This window comes from Rhincodon typus, chromosome 16 (genome assembly GCF_021869965.1).
Source record: "Rhincodon typus isolate 14 chromosome 16, sRhiTyp1.1, whole genome shotgun sequence".
Taxonomy (NCBI): Eukaryota; Metazoa; Chordata; class Chondrichthyes; order Orectolobiformes; family Rhincodontidae; genus Rhincodon; species Rhincodon typus.
Window position 1 is genome coordinate 59968378 of NC_063347.1, and position 17731 is coordinate 59986108.

Sequence of the window (17731 nt, forward strand, 5' to 3'; positions counted from 1 at the left end):
GACATGCACCGCATTGCCCATATGCAGTAATGAAGGGGTGGGGACGGAAATCCCAGTCAACCAATGGGAAGGGATAACCACGCCTCAAAGGGCGTGTCCCGGAATAATCACCGCCCTCATTATTGCAAATTAAATACTGTCCGTCCTTTGTGGGTGTGCCTTAATATATCCCCGCCCAATTAGGGTGTGTCCTAAAGGAGAACTGCCCTCAGTGGGTGTGTCCCATAAGAACCACGCCTCTAGTGGGTGCGTCCCCGCGCAGGAATTCTCCGCCCCCTCGACGGAGTGTCTCAGCAGAGCCCATGTGGAAACGGGAAGTATCCTGGTTGTCGGTCAGGAAGGGGATTCTGCCACAATGTACCCTTTCAAGTTTTCAGTCTCTTTATTTAGTGCAGTCGATTTTTAAATCAATACATTTTATTCATGTTCTCCATCTCTTGCTACATTTTCAGTGCCAGACAGCTAGTTTAGGAGTCATTAGTACTTCTCACATTAATAATACATACGCTATTTTAACAAAACCTAAATTCCTACTTTGAGTTTAATAGACAATTATTAGAGACTAATAGCTCTGTAGGTGTACCTGAGCTGGGCTTGCCAGTAATATCCATATTCCCTCAAAGAATGAGAAAAGGCTGGTTTTAACATCAGTGTGTGAACATTTCTGTGCATTTATTTCAACATGTTACAATTTTTGTGACTTTACCTTTCAAGTCAGGGCAGCACAGTGGGTTCAGTGGTTAGTACTGCTGCCACATAGTGCCAGGAACCCACGTTCGTTTTCAGCCGTGGGCGACAGTCTGTATGGAGTTTTCATGTTGTCTCCATGCCTGCTTAGATATCCACCAGGTGCTCCGGTTTCATCCCAGTCCAAAGATGTGCAGGTTGGGTGGATTGGCCATGCTAAAAATTGCCCTGTGGAGTGCAGGGATGTGCAAGTTAGGTGGGTTAGCCATGATAAAAAAAATCCATGCGGGGTTACAGAGATTGGGTGGGATGCTCTCCAGACGTTTGATGAGCACTGTATTGATTCTAAGTCCCAAAACACATTATTGCTGAAATGTAGCCACTGTGAGATACTGTAGGAAAAGCAGCCACTAATTTGTAGACTGCAGAGTACTGCAATCAGCGATATAATGGCTCAACTCTTCTGATCAGCATCAGACATGCTTCCCACACTGATCAGACAGAAACTGTGCACTCTCATGGTTAAGTTTAAATGATTCCAGCTTCTGATGCAGCAGTCAGAAGGACTCCCCCAATGCAGAACTCCACAAAGAGACCTGCGAATAAGATCAATGCAGAAGACACATCCACTGTTACAGTGCTTTCTGCCAGGAGTGAAGTGTCCTGTGCGAATGTTTAGTGATTGGGTGAATGGGTGAGTGGTTACATGAATAAATGGACAATACAGCAGGGTTGGTGGATGTGAGGGTTGAGTAGGTCGTTTTGTGGGGCTGTCGTTTGGTGAGATGGTAGGTGGGTAGGGTGCTAAGGTGTCAGGTGCAATCTAGGAGGATGGTAGGTGGGTGAGCTGATAAGATGTGTAAAGTGATAGAAGGCGGTGAGAATGCCAGGGTGATGACTGGGTGGGTGAGTAGGTGGGTAGTTGGATTGGGAGATAGTGTCAAGTCAGAGTTTAGTCAGGTAGAGACAGGGGGTAGTTGGGTAGTGGGGACTAGTCAGAGTGGGCCAAGTCAGTCTGAGTTGGGGAAAAAGCCAGAAGGCGAAGGGGTTAGTTAGGAGGGTTGCATGCATGAGTTCAGTGTGAGAGATTGGAAGGCTTGGTTGTATAGTTACCCAGACGTTAGTCTAGCATTCTTCTATCCATCATTTCTTGGGTAACTCTCCCGATAAGTAAGTCAAAACTGTCAGTAATCTTTCATTGTAACTCAGAATTGAAGACATTTCCAGAGGATCCCAGGGAGTAGGGTAATTCCCTCTTGGCAGTTGAAACATCCAAGGAAAATCCAATTGAGGTCATTTCATTGGGACCTCTCTGGATTACCAACATGCAGCTTGCATGGTACATCAGGTCTTTGCGGATCTGGAGACCAGAAGACCTCAGCCAGTGTGCTTTAGATTTTGATTGAGGGATAAATGAACAAATAGGCCAACAGGGAAAACCTGCTACTCAATTTTGGATATACAGACATTTCGTCTGAAAGACATCCCTTGCAACAATTAACAATCCTTTAGTACTTCACTGAAATGTCAGCCTAGATTTTGCACTCAAATCCCTGGAGTGGGAATCTGTCTCTGTTATGGACCAGACCAAACCCTCAAAATATATTAAGCTGATAGCCTAACCCCTAACTTTTTCTTATTTTAAAGGTAAGTGTAAAGTGTTGTGTTCCAGATGCAATTTGATTGATCAAACTACTTTATTTCATCCTACAGCTAAAATATAGACAAAATAAAAATAAAGTAAAAAATTAGCTTAACTCTAACTCTATTGAAATGCTTAACAAAATAATATATAATTAACTGTTTCAAAATAGTAACATCCCAAAAACACACCCTTGGCAAAGGCAAATTCAGCAAAATAGATTGTCTCACGTGCAATTCTAGCAGCAGGAAGCGAACCCCAGCTTTTAGCTGTGACAGGGAGAGGAATAACAGCTTCCACATCCAGCTTCAAGACCTCAGCAACTGCAGAAAGCTAAAACTAAAAATCCTGGTTCTGTGGGAGCTTGACACCACCCATTCAAGCTGCTTCTATTGTTCCAATGTTAACAAAAACCCAAGTCCTCACAAGCTGTTTACTTTATTGGCTTTGAGCAGATCTCTCCATACCCCCGTCTCAACCTTTGTTCATAAACAAGAAAGTGCCAGGACAAAATACATCTCTTAAAGCCAAAGTATCATCACAACCCCACAATCATCTGGCTCTGAAGTGAGACTGCTACCATCTGAAACTGGATTGTCAAACAGTTTACAAGTCAAATGTTTAATTAAATACAGAAGTTTTGAACTTAAGTGCTTCCTTTTAGAGGATTACAATTAATAGAAATCATGAACAAAATAGTGTAAAGTTATCATAATCTTACTTTTACTATCCTCTTGTGTCCTCTACCTGTCTGTCTCTTGATTTACTGTAAGGACACACTAAATTGTTCCAGCGTCATCAACTCAAAAAATCTAACTAAAAAGGCCCACTTTCAGAGGAAAACAACTCATGAGCAGCAGTATCACACAAGCAACAAATTCGTCAAGTTAAGTCATAGTTACTTTTAAGATCAACTACTTTGTCCAGTGCAGTTGGTAGAGTGCTCTGTATTGAGGGCTGTCGTCCATCATTCAATCCCACAGCCGACCTGTAGATGGCACCGAGGTACTGCTCTGTGTCGGCAAACTAACTGTTGTCTCTCCCTCTCTCCATATACTGTATGTTGAATCAAAGACTTCTTGTGGAAACATGTAGACTGATAGCGGCCTTTTGAACACTGAACTCTGTTCTTGACTTCCGATATTCGGTCAGCATGCTAATCCGGACTGTGAAACAGCACTAACTGAAATGTGGGGTGAGACGGCCTGCCTCTTGATTAAATCGCCCCTTCGGGTCCATCACAAGATCCTCTGGGGGTTTAGGTTAGATTCGAGTGCGGGCAAAGTTGTCTACAGCTTTGATTCATAAGAAAAAAAAAGTGCTGGCCATTCCTGCACCATGGGGAATCGTTTACTTTCAATTTATGTTCTTTCCTCAATCCCACTTCTGCAAGTAAAATATATCCTGAGACTTCCTCAGTCCCCTTTGTGAGAACCTGCACACATCGCCCTTTCGGACATCGCTCCAACTCGGCGAGCTGTCCAGCTCAGTCTCAGAAAATCAACTGCATTTGTCATTGTCCTTCCGAGTAAACTACATTTCAAAAGGCACCAATGGTAACTGAGATCGTGGATATTTGTGGAGAAAAATACACTGGAAGTTCACCAGTAATTAAATACATTTTGATCACAGTGCCCATATGATGGTACAATCTTCAATTTGAATGTCTCCACTGCTGATGTAGGTTAGGGACTGAGTGGTAAAAGTTCGATTTTTAAAGAGGAAAACAGGAAGAAAGAAGACAGAGATTGCGTCCATGCTTTTCAGGATTTCAAAATGTCTCAAAGCACTTTAGAATGAATGAGCTATTACTTAGGAATGCACATTGAAAACAGTTTGTGGGCAGCAACAAGCTAATGATAATTTTATGATGTTGGGTTATTGGACCCTGCACTGGGAAGAACGCAAGTGTTCTATACAGAGAGCCAGCGGACTTTTTTTTCGAGAGAGCCGGCAGGGCATCTCAGTTTCACATCACATGTGATGTGTCTCAGAAAGATGGTGTCTCAGATGGTGCCGCATCCCCTCGGTACTGCACTGGAGTATCAGTCTGTATTGTGTGCTCAGATCCCGAGTCTGGAATTTGAAAAGCAGAGAGTCCTAGCTTGCTACCTCTCACCGAGCAGGAGGCGATAGCCTAGTGGTATTATCACGGGACTATTCATCCTGAATCCCAGATAATATCTGGGGACCGGGGTTTGAATCCTGCCGTGGCAGATGGTAGAATTTGAATTCAATAAAATATCTGGAATTAAGAATCTAAAGATAGCCATGAATCCATTGTCAATTGTGGTGGTATTATCACTGGGCTATCAATCCAGAGACCCAGTTTTGAAACCCACCATGGTGGAATTTGAATTTGTTTTTTTTTAAAAAGCTGAAATTAAGAGTGTAACAATGATCATGAATCGTTTATCAGGAAAAACCCATCTGGTTCACTAATATCCTTTAGGGAAGGAAACTGCCATCCTTACCTGGTCTGGTCTACATGTGACTCCAGACCCACAGCAATGTGGTTACCTCTAAACTGCCCTCTGGGCAATTAGGAATGGGCAATAAATGCTGTCTAGCCAGTGACACCCTTATCCCGTGAATGAATAAAAGAAATAAAAATGAATAAAGGAGGATTGAGATCGTAGCCAGAACTTTGAATTATAACAGATGTGTACACTCATGGTAACGTCCAGGCACCTATCAGATTTGACAGCAGTGGAAGTAACACCCTCACAAGAGGGCACAAAATAAACTTGCATTCATTCTTTAAATAATCAAATCTCACCCACACCACACCTCATCAGCAATTCTAACAACTGAAAAGACTAAATCATTGAACCCTGACAATAGAGACACTCTTTCCACCATCAATAAGTGAATAGCCAATCCCCCTTCTTCGTCCCCTTGTCACTTTTATTTCAATTGAAGTCAGCTGAAATAAAACTGGAGAGAGATTTAATACCAGCTGCTCACTTGTTACCACCCAGTAAAGTCAAGATCTCTCGTCGGAAAATGTAACATGGACTACAATCTAACTCAGTGCGTCTGAACCCTAACTTTCAATAATCCGTTATCCACCATCACTCTCCCAGTTCCATCATTGCAGCAGTGGGACTCCTCATGATATTACCTTCTGGTGGACAATTCAGGAACTTGGGGGAAAAACATAGCCATGGAGTATGTCAATTAGATCATGTCTGATTTACCATCCACCCACCTTTCATCTGTATCTCTTGAAACCCTTTCCCGATAAAATAAAATCTATCAAACTCAAACTTAAGAGCTTCAAATGATGCAAGATCCATAGCTTTTGAGGGATGGAGGAACAGGAAGACCTCCCAATTTCTACTGTGGATGAAACTTCTGGATTTTTCTTGAAAACAGGTGAAAAGTTTGTACCTCCTTGTTCCTCACCAGAGGTTCTGTTGACCACAGAATCCTTTTATCATTCACTTACCTCCATTAAGTTACCCCACAATATCTAAACCTTATCAGGCAAATTGATGTACTGTACAATTGAACCTTTGAGCCTCTGAGTTAACTCTATTGTATCTGCACCACATCCCTTCCAAGACCAACACACACACCCTATTGGTGACACTTATGTTTTATGTCACCTTCAGTGTGCCTTTAAGAGAAATACTTGTGATAGCCTCAAGGAGAGGTGGTGGCATAGTGGTAATAATTCTGGGAATATGTGTTCAAGTCCCATCATAGCAGATAGTGAAATTTGAAGTCAATATCAAAATCTAGTGTGTGTATGTGTAAGAATATTTAATTATTGCCATTTTAAAAAAAACTATCTGGTTCACTAATGTTCTTTAGGGAAGCAAAGTCTGCTGTCCTTACCAGATCTGATTATGTTTGACTTCAGACGCATAGCAAAATCCCTGGCTCTTAACTACCCCTCTGAAATAGTTTAGCAAACCATGCAATTTAAGGGCAATGAGGGAGGGCAATAACTGTTGACCATGGTAGCATCCGATGAATAAATGACAAGAATCAATGCATGAGGATATAAAGGTCTCATATTCTGTATTACCCAGCATCACTTGGAAGTATGACAGGCTACTGTAAGTGTGTTGCTCCGTGTAACCTACTGGCTAATTCTAGTCACACACCATATGCCAGAGGAATGTAATGTTTGAATATTATAGCTATTTGCGATGGTTGTCGGGCTCTTCAATATCCACCATCAGATTTTTACATGGGGCTAACATAAACAAATACGCCCTCCCCCCCAACGGAGACAAAGACCACATCAGCACCGACACTGGAATTTCGAAAACAGCAACGCTGACAAATGCTTCCGTCTGCGGAAGGTTATTAACTCCCGGATCCTCCTTGCTTTCCAGCCTGGGCGGTTTAAATAGTGATCTGAGCGAGTAAATGCACCTGTCAATGAGAGGAACCACAGAAGCAATCATCCTGCACAAACACACATACAGTTACAATGTAACCCAGTCCAGAATCATGCAACTGTGAACTTAAAAGGAAATTAAAATGGCAGGAAGGAGACCCCATTCTTTCATTCGGCATTTGACTGGTTTATTTTGGAGAATTTTTTGCACAGAGGGAGGAGGGAATCGCAGTGTGTGTGTGTTGGGGTGGGGGTGGTTTAATCTGGTTCTGTGCATCTTTTGAAGGCGGTACTCTCAATGTGTCACTTGCATTTAACTTTCGGCAGGATATCATAGCCTTGAAGGCTGAGAGAGAGGAGGGGCATGTTGCTGTCTCTCTCTCTCTCCTAGCCCAAGTGAAAGTGGACAGACAGACTCGAAGGAGGTGGGTGCAGACTACCACCTGACAGAGCAGGGAAAGGACGGTGATAGCTCCTGTGGCAAAGGAGAGGGAGCCAGAGCAAATACCCTGAAGAACCAGGTATTGACTATCTTACTGTCAGTGTGCGCTTCAGAAAAAAAAAGCTGCCAACTTGGGGAGTAGCCACGAACTGTGCGTCTGTGACCAACCCCCGCTATCGCCAGGGGTTAATTGAGAGATACAAGCTCCCCGTGTTCGACCACTTGCCTTGAGAGGTCACTCAGGCTGACTTAAGAAACCGTTTCAATCCTTACCCCCTTGCCCAATTCCACCCCCCCCACCAGCTGTTTGCTGCTTTCCTCCTCTCCCTTCACTCTGACATTTGTACTGGGATAGTCTCAAGCTTTCCGGGGATTGCTGCTGTTGGAATCGGCTTTGGAAAGAAGAAGCAGTGGGACTGACGCGCCACACGATGTTGGGGATGAACAGTGCTCGCCGTTCAGCTTCGAGATACGGATTCTCCTTCAGCCTCCACTGGGGGCTCAGTACGTTCCTCCTTCAAGTCCTGCTCCTGTCTGCCCTTGGGGAAAGACTGACCGGTACATGGAGACCTTCCCAAGCCCGGCTCCGGCTCACCTTCTCAGGTAGACCTCCAATTACTTGATGTCGTTCTCTGATTGTACTCTCTTTCTCTCTCTACTCTGTTCCTCATCATGTGCCTCTGCGTCTTTCTGTCAGCTGACTCTTACTAAATCACTCATTAAATAAACTTCCCTCTCGCTATTCCGTCTCTCTCTCTCTTTATTCCGTCTCTCTCTCTGTTTTCTTTCTGTTTCTGTCAGAGATTCTTCTCTGTTGTCGCGTGTCTTTCTGTTTGCTTCAGTCTTGTCTGTTTTTCCGTCCCTTTCTGTGCCTCTCTCGCAAACCCTTCCCGAAATGTTCCTCCGCTCCTGGCTCTCGCTGTCGGTTTTAGTCTCGGTGTCTCATTTCTGTCTCTGTCTCTAACCTCCTTTGCCTGCCCGTCTACTACTCTCTGGCTCTGATTGTCTATTAGGTCTGTGTTTTTCCCCTTGGTGTACTGCTTATCCTGCTTACTCCCGTAAATGTAGTCTGTCTCAAATATAATGTAATATGTATTGAATATTTTTCTCCTTGATGAGTTTTTACCAGAATTTTAAAATCCAGTATCCCAAAGGTTTTGAAAATACAAATTTACCATTGCTTTAACACGACTACTGTGAAAAGAAAGCATATTTACAAATTAAAAATGTTGTTCGAACTAGTCCCAGCATTCATTGTCGGAAGAAACATCAATAACTTACTTTATATTAGATGTGCTACCTGTTATGGCTGAGTGGCAGGTCTTTAGCACCTTATTAATGTTTAAGTGCTCATTGATTTGTGTAAAAGTTAACTCACTTTTAACAGAACCTTCTAACACTCATTAACCATCATCCACCCAATAATTCCGTAGCAGTGCCAGTTCTTTCAAAGAAAGAATGGACTTGTTGTTACACAGTACAGTGCTTTTCATACTCTCAGCATGCCCAAGAGCACTTTCCACCTCATTAAGTACTCTTGAAGCATAGCCACTGTTATAATGGAATTAATGCAGCAGGTAATTTGCCTACTGGAAGGCCCCAAGCAATCGGCAATGAGATAATGACCAAAGAATCTGCTTTAGGAGTTTCTTGAAGGATAAATATTGGCCAGAAACCTGGGAGACCTCTTCTAGCATATACCAAGTACAATTACAGAAATAATTATACTTCTTTTATTCATTCATGGGATATGAATGTTGTTGGCATTTAATGAGTATCTCTAACTGTCCATAATAAGGTGGTGAGCCATCTTCTTAAACTGCTGCAGTCTGATGCACTCTTAATCTTGCACTAATATGTTTCTAAACTCATGCTTCACATTATTCCCAGGGCCACCACTGTAACCATGAACATACCCTGGAGTTTTGCAGCCCAAAAAATGCACATGCTTATTTTGAATACTACAGTTATGCAGCTGGTGGTGTTGACAGTACAAAGCTTTGGGTGTAATTTAGGGTTTATATAGTTCTGTGAAGGTGACTCTTTCCAGTAGTCAGAGTTTTTTTTTTCAGCAGAGAATTAAAGAAAGCATTTCTATTAAATTGCGTGACCTAAGCTAAATGACTAGGTAAGCAACCTGATGAGACCATTATTGATGCATTTCCTAAGATGAACTTTTAACAACCTAAAGGAAGAGTGGGCAGAAGCCAAAACAAAGCCAAATTCAGGAGAAAAGATGCATACCAGCAGATGTGCTGTTTAACAGCTTTGAAGTAATCAAAGTGACTGGAAAAAGAGATTTTCCATTACAGCTCAATGAGAAAGGTCATTGAGTTAGCCTGTGTCTGTGTGTCTCAGAGAGAGACAGGAGTAGAGAGTAGTGAATGAACAGAAATTTACCAAAAAGACAGCACTTGTGACCTCATCAGTTGAGTAAGAAACTTTTACAATTAAGGATATGAATAACTTCATTGGAGGCCTCACTGATGTTACCTAGCATGGTGATGAAATGTCTGAACGAAAACAAGCCAGCTCGGCAAGCAAGCCAACATCCTCAATGTGAATAACTTTTCACTGTGGTTAAATATCTGTAAAGGAAATTTCAGGAAAAGAGAGGAGTTTGTGTTTTTTTTTGCTGTTGCTGATGATGAGATATTTCCAAATTGTCATACATTATGTTTAATTTCTTTCCTTCTGTGTAATAAGCTTATTCCCTTTTGTCACAAGTATATTAGCTGTCTCTTGTGAATGTGGTCAGTTATTTATCACCATAACAACCAAATAGTAAGAATAAAACCTATGGACTATCAACTCTGGAGTCTAACTTGTCCGATACTGCCATCAGCTGGAGACATAATTTTTAAAATAGTAAATTGTGTTGCACTTAGCAGTATAACAGAGGTGTGCACTCTACTTTACTTTTCAGGAACTTCAATTTTATTCATTCATGGAATAAAATGGGGGAGATGACTAATATTGTTCACGTCTACTTGCCCTAGAGAAGGTGGTGATGGGCTGCCTTCTTGAATTGCTGAAGTACCTGGGTATATGGAGTTCCACTGTGCTGTTAGGAAAGGTGTTCCAGAATTTTGACCCAATGATAGTGAAGGAGCAGCAATAAAGTCAAGATGATGTGTGATTTTAAGGAGAACTTACAGATGGTGGTTTTCCCATTGCACTTCTAGATATTAGAGGTTGCAGGTTTGATAGGTGCTGTCGAAGAAGCAGTAGTGAGTTGTGCATCTTGTAGATAGCACACATAACTCTGCAAATCCTGGTGAAGGGAGTGAATGTTGAAGGCGGTGGTTGGGATGCCAATCAAATGAATTGCTTTGTCCTGGATTGATGTGAGATGCTTGAATACTGTTGGTACTGCATCCAACGAGACAAGTGGGGAATATTCCATCACAGTTTTAACCTGTGCCTTATAAGTGGTGGTGACTAGACTGAAGCTCAGTCAGGCATCTGGTTTTACTCCAACTTTTTGCCCAGCTCCTTGGTGAATAAGAACCTAACGTTCTGCATTTTGATCTTATAGTCCTGCCTTTTTAAGGCATTTTCCATCTCAATTTCCATCCATTATGATAACATCTTTTCATACACCATCACTGACCTATTCTAACGCAATACTACCTCACATTTGTGTGTAAGTGACTGATACCTAATTTCAGATTTAATGATGATTTAAAAACAATTTAATACTGTCAACAGAACTTACTTCATTCCAGCAATTATGGACATCTGTATCAAAGTTGGCATTTATTACCTGTCCCTACTTGCCTTCGTGGTGTACCATCTCCTTAAACCGAAAAGCTTTTCTTGCAATCTTGTTAGGGAGTTCTTTAATTTTGACATTACTGTTAAAATCCTTAAAAAGGAAGGTTGTTTGCAGATTGGAATGTGGCCAGTATGAATTCTTACCGTCCAATTATTTTGCCTGGAGAGTGTGCTTTTTGTTTTTTTTATTGAACATTTTCTGTTTAGCAGTTTCATAAAAGTATTTCGGGGAGGAGGGGATCAGAAGAAAGCTCTTTAGCTAGCAGTCAAGTGTCATCTAATTTCCAGTTGTCCTGTGAGGGTGGGTGTCATGAATGATGTGGAGGTAATGGGCTGAATGGTCTTTCTCAAATTTGAGGGTAGGCTTTTACCCCTGGTATGTTCCTGCCTCAAGCCAAATTTCAGTAAGACCACTTCTTGGAGTCCCATTCAACAGGAGGCAGGCATTATAACCAATTAAAGTACAAATGAAGGGCACTCATCACACACTGATTTGAACTTTCTAAGCAGCACACTGCAACTCGGCTGAGGTAGAAGCCTGTCATATAGATAGAGGCTGCCTCTCAGTGAAAGGGTTAAGTGAGGCCTCCTCTAGTTGCTCAGCCACCCAACCAACTGGCACCACAGATAGCAGGGACCCTCAGCCATACAGTTGTCCCTAATGTTTGCCTGGTAACAGTGGCTGAATTTTTAAAAAACAAACCTTCTAAAGTCGTCATATGGTGCTTCCATTTCGAGGCACCCTCTTGTTCTGCCATCTACGTCAGCAGTGCCTACCTTTTCCGGTGAAGCTGCCCACCATCCACAGCTTCCTGCACAGCAGTGCAATACCAGGAAGTGGCCTCTTAATTGGCTGTCTCTTCCAAAATTCCCTCCTGGTTCCCATTACTGCCTCCTATGGGTTTCCCAACCAGAATTCTGCCTGAGGCCAGACCAGAACCCTGGAACTAAAACCCAGCTTGGTTATGTGAGACGGAGAGGGAGTATGAATGTGAGAGTGAGCTACACTGAACAATCTGCAAAGATACTGCGTGCATTACAAATAAACCAGTCAACTGTGCCAATTCATAAACCTCTCAATGGGAGGAGACCAAAATGAAGTGGGAACCTCATTCTATTAGAAGTGATCTCCCCAGACTTGGGAGTACATTATGCTTGGACAAACGTTCCAGTCACTTAAAGGGCATTCATCTCCAATACAGCAGGACAACTCCTTTTATCATTGGTATCAGTGGGTTAGATTAGGGATTGTGGTCAAATTCAGCTCAGACTTTTGTGATGTGAAAGTGATTTCTACTGATGGGTTTGAGAATCTTAATTTGAATTTGCTTAGAGAGTTCAAAGCTGTGATTGGAAATAGATCAAAGGCATAACCCACGCCTAAACTGGCAATCTTATTTGGAGGATCCACAATGGATCAGTTAGTGATGTAGATGAAGCAGATGTAGATAAATATAACTTAGCTCCAACTACATAAGGACAAGCAATGGAAAACACACACGCACACACACAATGTGTAAATGAAAGATTGTGAGAAGCTTGTGTCAGCCAAACATATCCAAATCCAGAATAGAAGTTGGCAAACAAAGGTGTTGACTGACACACCCAAAGCAATAGGTTTTAAGTCAGTGAGAGATATTGATTGAAGATTTGCAGCCCTGTGATCAGATCACATCTTCCATTGTGGTGGAATGAAACAAGAGAGGCATGCAATTGCTGGAGGCAGTTAAGAGAAAATCCATTGACATTGATCAGTCTGGGTATGAAATAAAGACAGGCATTTATCTCTCCATGGATGCTGCCAGACCTTCTGAGTATTTCCAGTGTTTTCCATCTGTATTTCCAACACGAAGCATCTGCAGGATTTTTCTGTCTTTATTTTCTCTTCTAGTTCTGTTTTGCCCACCTCGAAGAGTTTGGCTCTTTGCTCTGATCAGATGCCCATTGCTGTCTTTCATCATGTTCACTTTTGATACTTTCTGTTTCTCTTCTTATGTGAGATCAGGTGTGTCCCTTGCAACAGAAAACAGGTTGACATTTAATCTCCTCTGCCCTCCACCCTGATCCAGACTTTTCCTTTTATTCCTCTTCCACCCCCAAATCCACTCTTTCAAAAATTCTAATCCATTTCCGAATCCTTTTGAAAGAAAAGCTTAAAATTAACTCTGCTTCTATCTCCACACGCAAATAATTTCAGCATTTTCTCTTTTTATTTCAGATTCCCAGCATCCATGGCATTTGTCTTTTGCTTTACAATTTCTACCGGTTGAGGGTCTAGGGCTAGAGGCCACAATGTAAAAATTAGAACCAGACTTTTCAGGAGTGAATGAAGAAACACATTTACACACAGAGGATGATAGGAGTTTGCGATGTTTCTCTCCAAACAGAATTTGAACTCAGTTAGGTTTCACCCTGAAACTGATAGATTTTAGTGAGCCAAAGAGAAAGGAGTTAAATTGCAGGTCAGCCATAATCTCATTGTGTAGCAGACCATTGAAATACTCAGTAATCTCGTCTGTTTCCCAATTCCATTTACCTGCCTTTGCTCCATGTCTCTTGACACCCTTACTCAATTGGAACTGTCAATCTCTGTCCTGGAAACTTTGCTGTTCCTTCATTGCAGCTGGATCAAACTCTTGAAATTCCATCCCTAACAGCACTGGAAGGTTACCTACACCACATGGACCATAGCCGTCAAAGAAGGCAGCTCATGGCCACCTTCTCAAAGGCACTTGTGAATGGACAATAAATGCTGACCCAACCAGAGATCCTCACATCCTGTGAAATAATAAAAAAACACTCATAGACGTTCCCTTTATCCAGCTCATTGAGATTGCTAGTTTGTTTCCATTTGTGGGTTTTGTAGCTGCATCAGGCAATGTAGTAAGACAACAAAGGTGTCGAACGACTTCCTTAGCATTCAATTGTCATATTTGCTTAGAAATCAGAAGTCTTTGGGAAATCTCAATCTTTGCTCCCAGCACACTGCAAAAATATGCCAAAAGTATCTTCTGCCTCTGTGTCTTGGGATAAAGAAAGATCATTTATCAAAAAGGCAAAATCTTGCATTCAAAGGCCTGTGGAATTGTTAATTTGTACTGAACTTGAAACATGATGTTTTGTTTTATGCCTGGGTGAGACAGATTAACCTTAGCAGGGCCTGCATCCGCTGTTCCTGTTGTGGCCTCCTCTACATCGGAGAAACCAAGCGGAGGCTTGGGGACCGCTTTGCAGAACACCTACGCTCGGTTCGTGCTAAACAACTGCACCTCCCAGTTGCGAACCATTTCAGCTCCCCCTCCCATTCCGCAGACGATATGTCCATCCTGGGCCTCCTGCAGTGCCACAACGATGCTACCTGAAGGTTGCAGGAACAGCAACTCATATTCCACATGGGAACCCTGCAGCCCAATGGTATCAATGTGGACTTCACAAGCTTCAAAATCTCCCCTCCCCCTACCGCATCCCAAAACCAGTCCAGCTCGTCCCTGCCTCCCTAACCTGTTCTTCCTCCCACCTCAAGCCCCAACCCCACCTCCTACCTACTAACCTCATCCCGCCCCCTTGACCTGTCTGTCCTCCCTGGACTGACCTATCTCCTCCCTACCTCCCCACCCACACTCACCTTTACTGGCTCCATCCCCGCCTCTTTGACCTGTCTGTCTCCTCTAGCCATCTTCTATCCGCCTCTCCCTCTCTCCCTATTTATTTCAGAACCCCCTTCCTCTCCCCCATTTCTGAAGAAGGGTCTAGGCCCGAAACGTCAGCCTTCCTGCTCCTCTGATGCTGCTTGGCCTGCTGTGTTCATCCAGCTCTACACCTTGTTATCTCCGATTCTCCAGCATCTGCAGTTCCTACTATCCCTGAACCAGTTTTTTGCAACACCCCTTTGAGTATTTATAAAACAGCTGAGCATATCAATAAGCAATGACAGACATAGTCTGGGTTGAAGCAATCCTCAGGGATTTAATTCGAAGTTTGTCTTGTTTTCAAGCCCAAGATACACATGCTAAGCGGGTGCAGCACTTTCCTTTACCAGAAAAGGAAAAGAAATCATGTTTTTATAACATTTTATCATGTCTATGCAATCAATGAATTACCTTGGCATATATGGAAACGTGGCAGCTAATTTTCTCAAACTGATCCCACAACGAGCAAAAGAGTTGACTGGTCAGTTAAAGTGCATTTTGTTTGCAATACTTCAAGGCATAATGTTGGCCAGGACATTAAGAGAATTACTTGCAAATAACTGCCACAATGGGACCTTCATTTAAAGTTTCCTCTGAATGTTAGCGCTGTCCAACAATGTGAGGCACTCTCCTGAAACCTCAACCTGGATTATCTACTTCAGGCCTTAGATAGCCTTTGAACGCAGAAAACCAAAGATTTGGAGTGCTGAACCCATTGTGTCAAAACTGTTAAACAAACCTCTTCATAGATTTACTTCCAACACTAAATGCTTAGACATATTTTTGTAAAATATGTTGTGAGGAATTTAATGGGTGTGATTTAGTTTCTTTGCCCTTTGGTTGGATAGTCAGTAGCAACGCCCATGCCACACTGACCCAGGTCAGTCCAGTACTGATAGGATGACAGGGAGTGGTCAGTAGAGCCAATTTTTCACACAAGACTGCAGGAGGGTTTGCCTGGGGAAGGTTAGGTTCCTGGCGAAGTGGTTGCTGGCAGAGGGTTGAAGCTATGGCAGGGCGTGGCTGTCAGTGGGCAACCCCTCTCAATGCTGTGTCCCTGTGAACCAGAATCCCCTCAATTAATATCTTCTCTGGATAGTGAGTACTCCTTCCATCCCTTGTTGAATGTCAGTAATGGTAAGGTGAGGAAATTAAGTACTTAAGGGCCTTAATTGGCCTCTGAGCTTGAAGGTTGTTCTCCAGTCTTCCTGCCTGGAGCTTAAATTGATTGAGAGGGGAGTAGAATTAGAAGGATATCTGGGTCTCCACCCCACACCATTCTGCCCAATCAAATGCCCTCACCTCTGGACTAGTCTCCCTGGGTGGTGGGGGGCATTAATTTTCCCTATGTGGAATATATTTAAGACTGAATTAGGCAGTGTTGAATAGGGTAATGGTGAAGAAAGAGTCAATGTTGAGCTATATTGAGCTCCGCCCAATCTGATAATGCCATTCAGTCATTGGTAGAGAAACAGTCTTGCATAAGATTCTAATGGAGACAGATTCATACAGCACAGAAACAGACCCTTCGGTCCAAATAGTCCACACCAACAATGTGCCCAAACTAAAATAGTCCCATCTGCCTGCATTTTGCCCATATCCCTCTAAACCTTTCCTATTCATGTACTTATCTAAATGTTAAAAGTTGTAACTGTACCTGTGACATACCTGGCTCTTAGTTGTTGTAATTATGCCAAATTAATAAATACTTATGGCTATTGTGCAATAAACTTCACCTTGTTATATCAGACAAGTACCTCTTGTAAAGACTCTGTACTGGTCTGTTCTCAAGGATAACTAGATTCGGCATGGAAGGGAGGGTTGGTGGCAATGAACTACCTCAGGCATGAGCAGCCAGTGACTTGTAACCAAAAGATATAACACTGGTAGCACTGGTGCCTGAAAACATGACATGCTGTTTTTTGATTGATAAGAGTAGAGGGTGAAGGGAACAGGCAGCAAAGAAGACTTAAGAACACAATAACCATAATGTTATTGAATGGAGGAGCAGGCTTGGAAAACTGAATGATCTTGCCTTGCTCCTAAATTCTTATGCTTTCTTTCTCCTTCATTTCCCTCTTCCAGTTTTACAATCCCTCCTTTGTTTATTTCTTCTTATTTGGTGTCCACATGTTTCTCCCACCCAGCTTCTGCCCTGAAAGAAGATCAGTTGATGAAATCAAAAAGATGCAAAGAGAAGTTAAATGAATGTTCAACAAGGGGAGTAAATTATATCTTCATTCCTCTTAAAAACTCTCCAGGGAAGTGTATAAAATGCAGTGGACAATCAGACAGTTAGTGTGCAGCAATACTTTTAACACGTGAGCAAATGTACAATAATAGTCTGAGATAACAAGGTGTAGAGGTGGATGAACACAGCAGGCCAAGCAGCATCAGAGGAGCAGGAAGGCTGACGTTTCGGGCCTAGACCCTCCTTCAGAAAAATAGTCTTCTGTTTGTGACAAGATAGGGTATATGTAACTAATTAGACCTTAAGTGTGGCCTGGTGATAAAACAGCAACAAGAATACCTCGTGTGTATATAACCCTTTTCACATTGACCATACCAAAGCGCTTCACAGCAGCATTATCAAAAACAACACTGCCTTTGATCCAAACACGGAAACACTAGGAGAGGTGACCGACTTGGTCAAAGAAAGAGGCACTAAATTGAATATTAACGGAGGAGTGAGAGGCACAAAGATTTGGAGAGGTATACTAGGGTTCAGGGCATATGGAGGATTTACAAGGTGCCATAGCTGGAACTGTGCATGTCTCTTGGAGGAAACTAGTGATAGGGAGAGTGAGAGACCATGAGCAAATTGAACACCAGCCTAAGAATTTTAAAACTGACACCCTGGTGGACTGAGAGCTGATGTATGTCAGCAAACGTAGGAGTGATGGTGAAAAGACATTCACTTATTAAAGTGCAAGCTGTCTCATATTTCCCATCGTCAAACCATGTTGAGATCTGGTCCCATAGATAACCTTTGCGTGCCTTGACTATTCTTCAGGTGGGAGGATTCCAGCTGACCTCAGCTGACTTCTGGACATTTAAATTTTCCAACAGAGGTCACCAGAGAGCAGAGGGTGCCCTGCTGAAATGTCTCTCCTCCTGACTTCAGTGTTTCTGCGCCACAT

General features: G+C 42.6%; 1 protein-coding gene across 2 annotated transcripts in view; it reads left to right on the top strand.

Moving 5' to 3' along the window:
* Positions 1–6978: 6978 nt before the first annotated feature.
* The window catches only part of sema3h (sema domain, immunoglobulin domain (Ig), short basic domain, secreted, (semaphorin) 3H), a 152952-nt gene continuing 142199 nt past the window's right edge, over positions 6979–17731 (top strand). For both annotated transcript variants that reach the window (XM_048606598.1, XM_048606599.1), the window contains exon 1: positions 6979–7728. In XM_048606598.1, the coding sequence (XP_048462555.1) occupies positions 7557–7728 (172 nt within the window). In that variant the 5' untranslated portion in view covers positions 6979–7556. The remainder of the gene's footprint in view (positions 7729–17731) is intronic.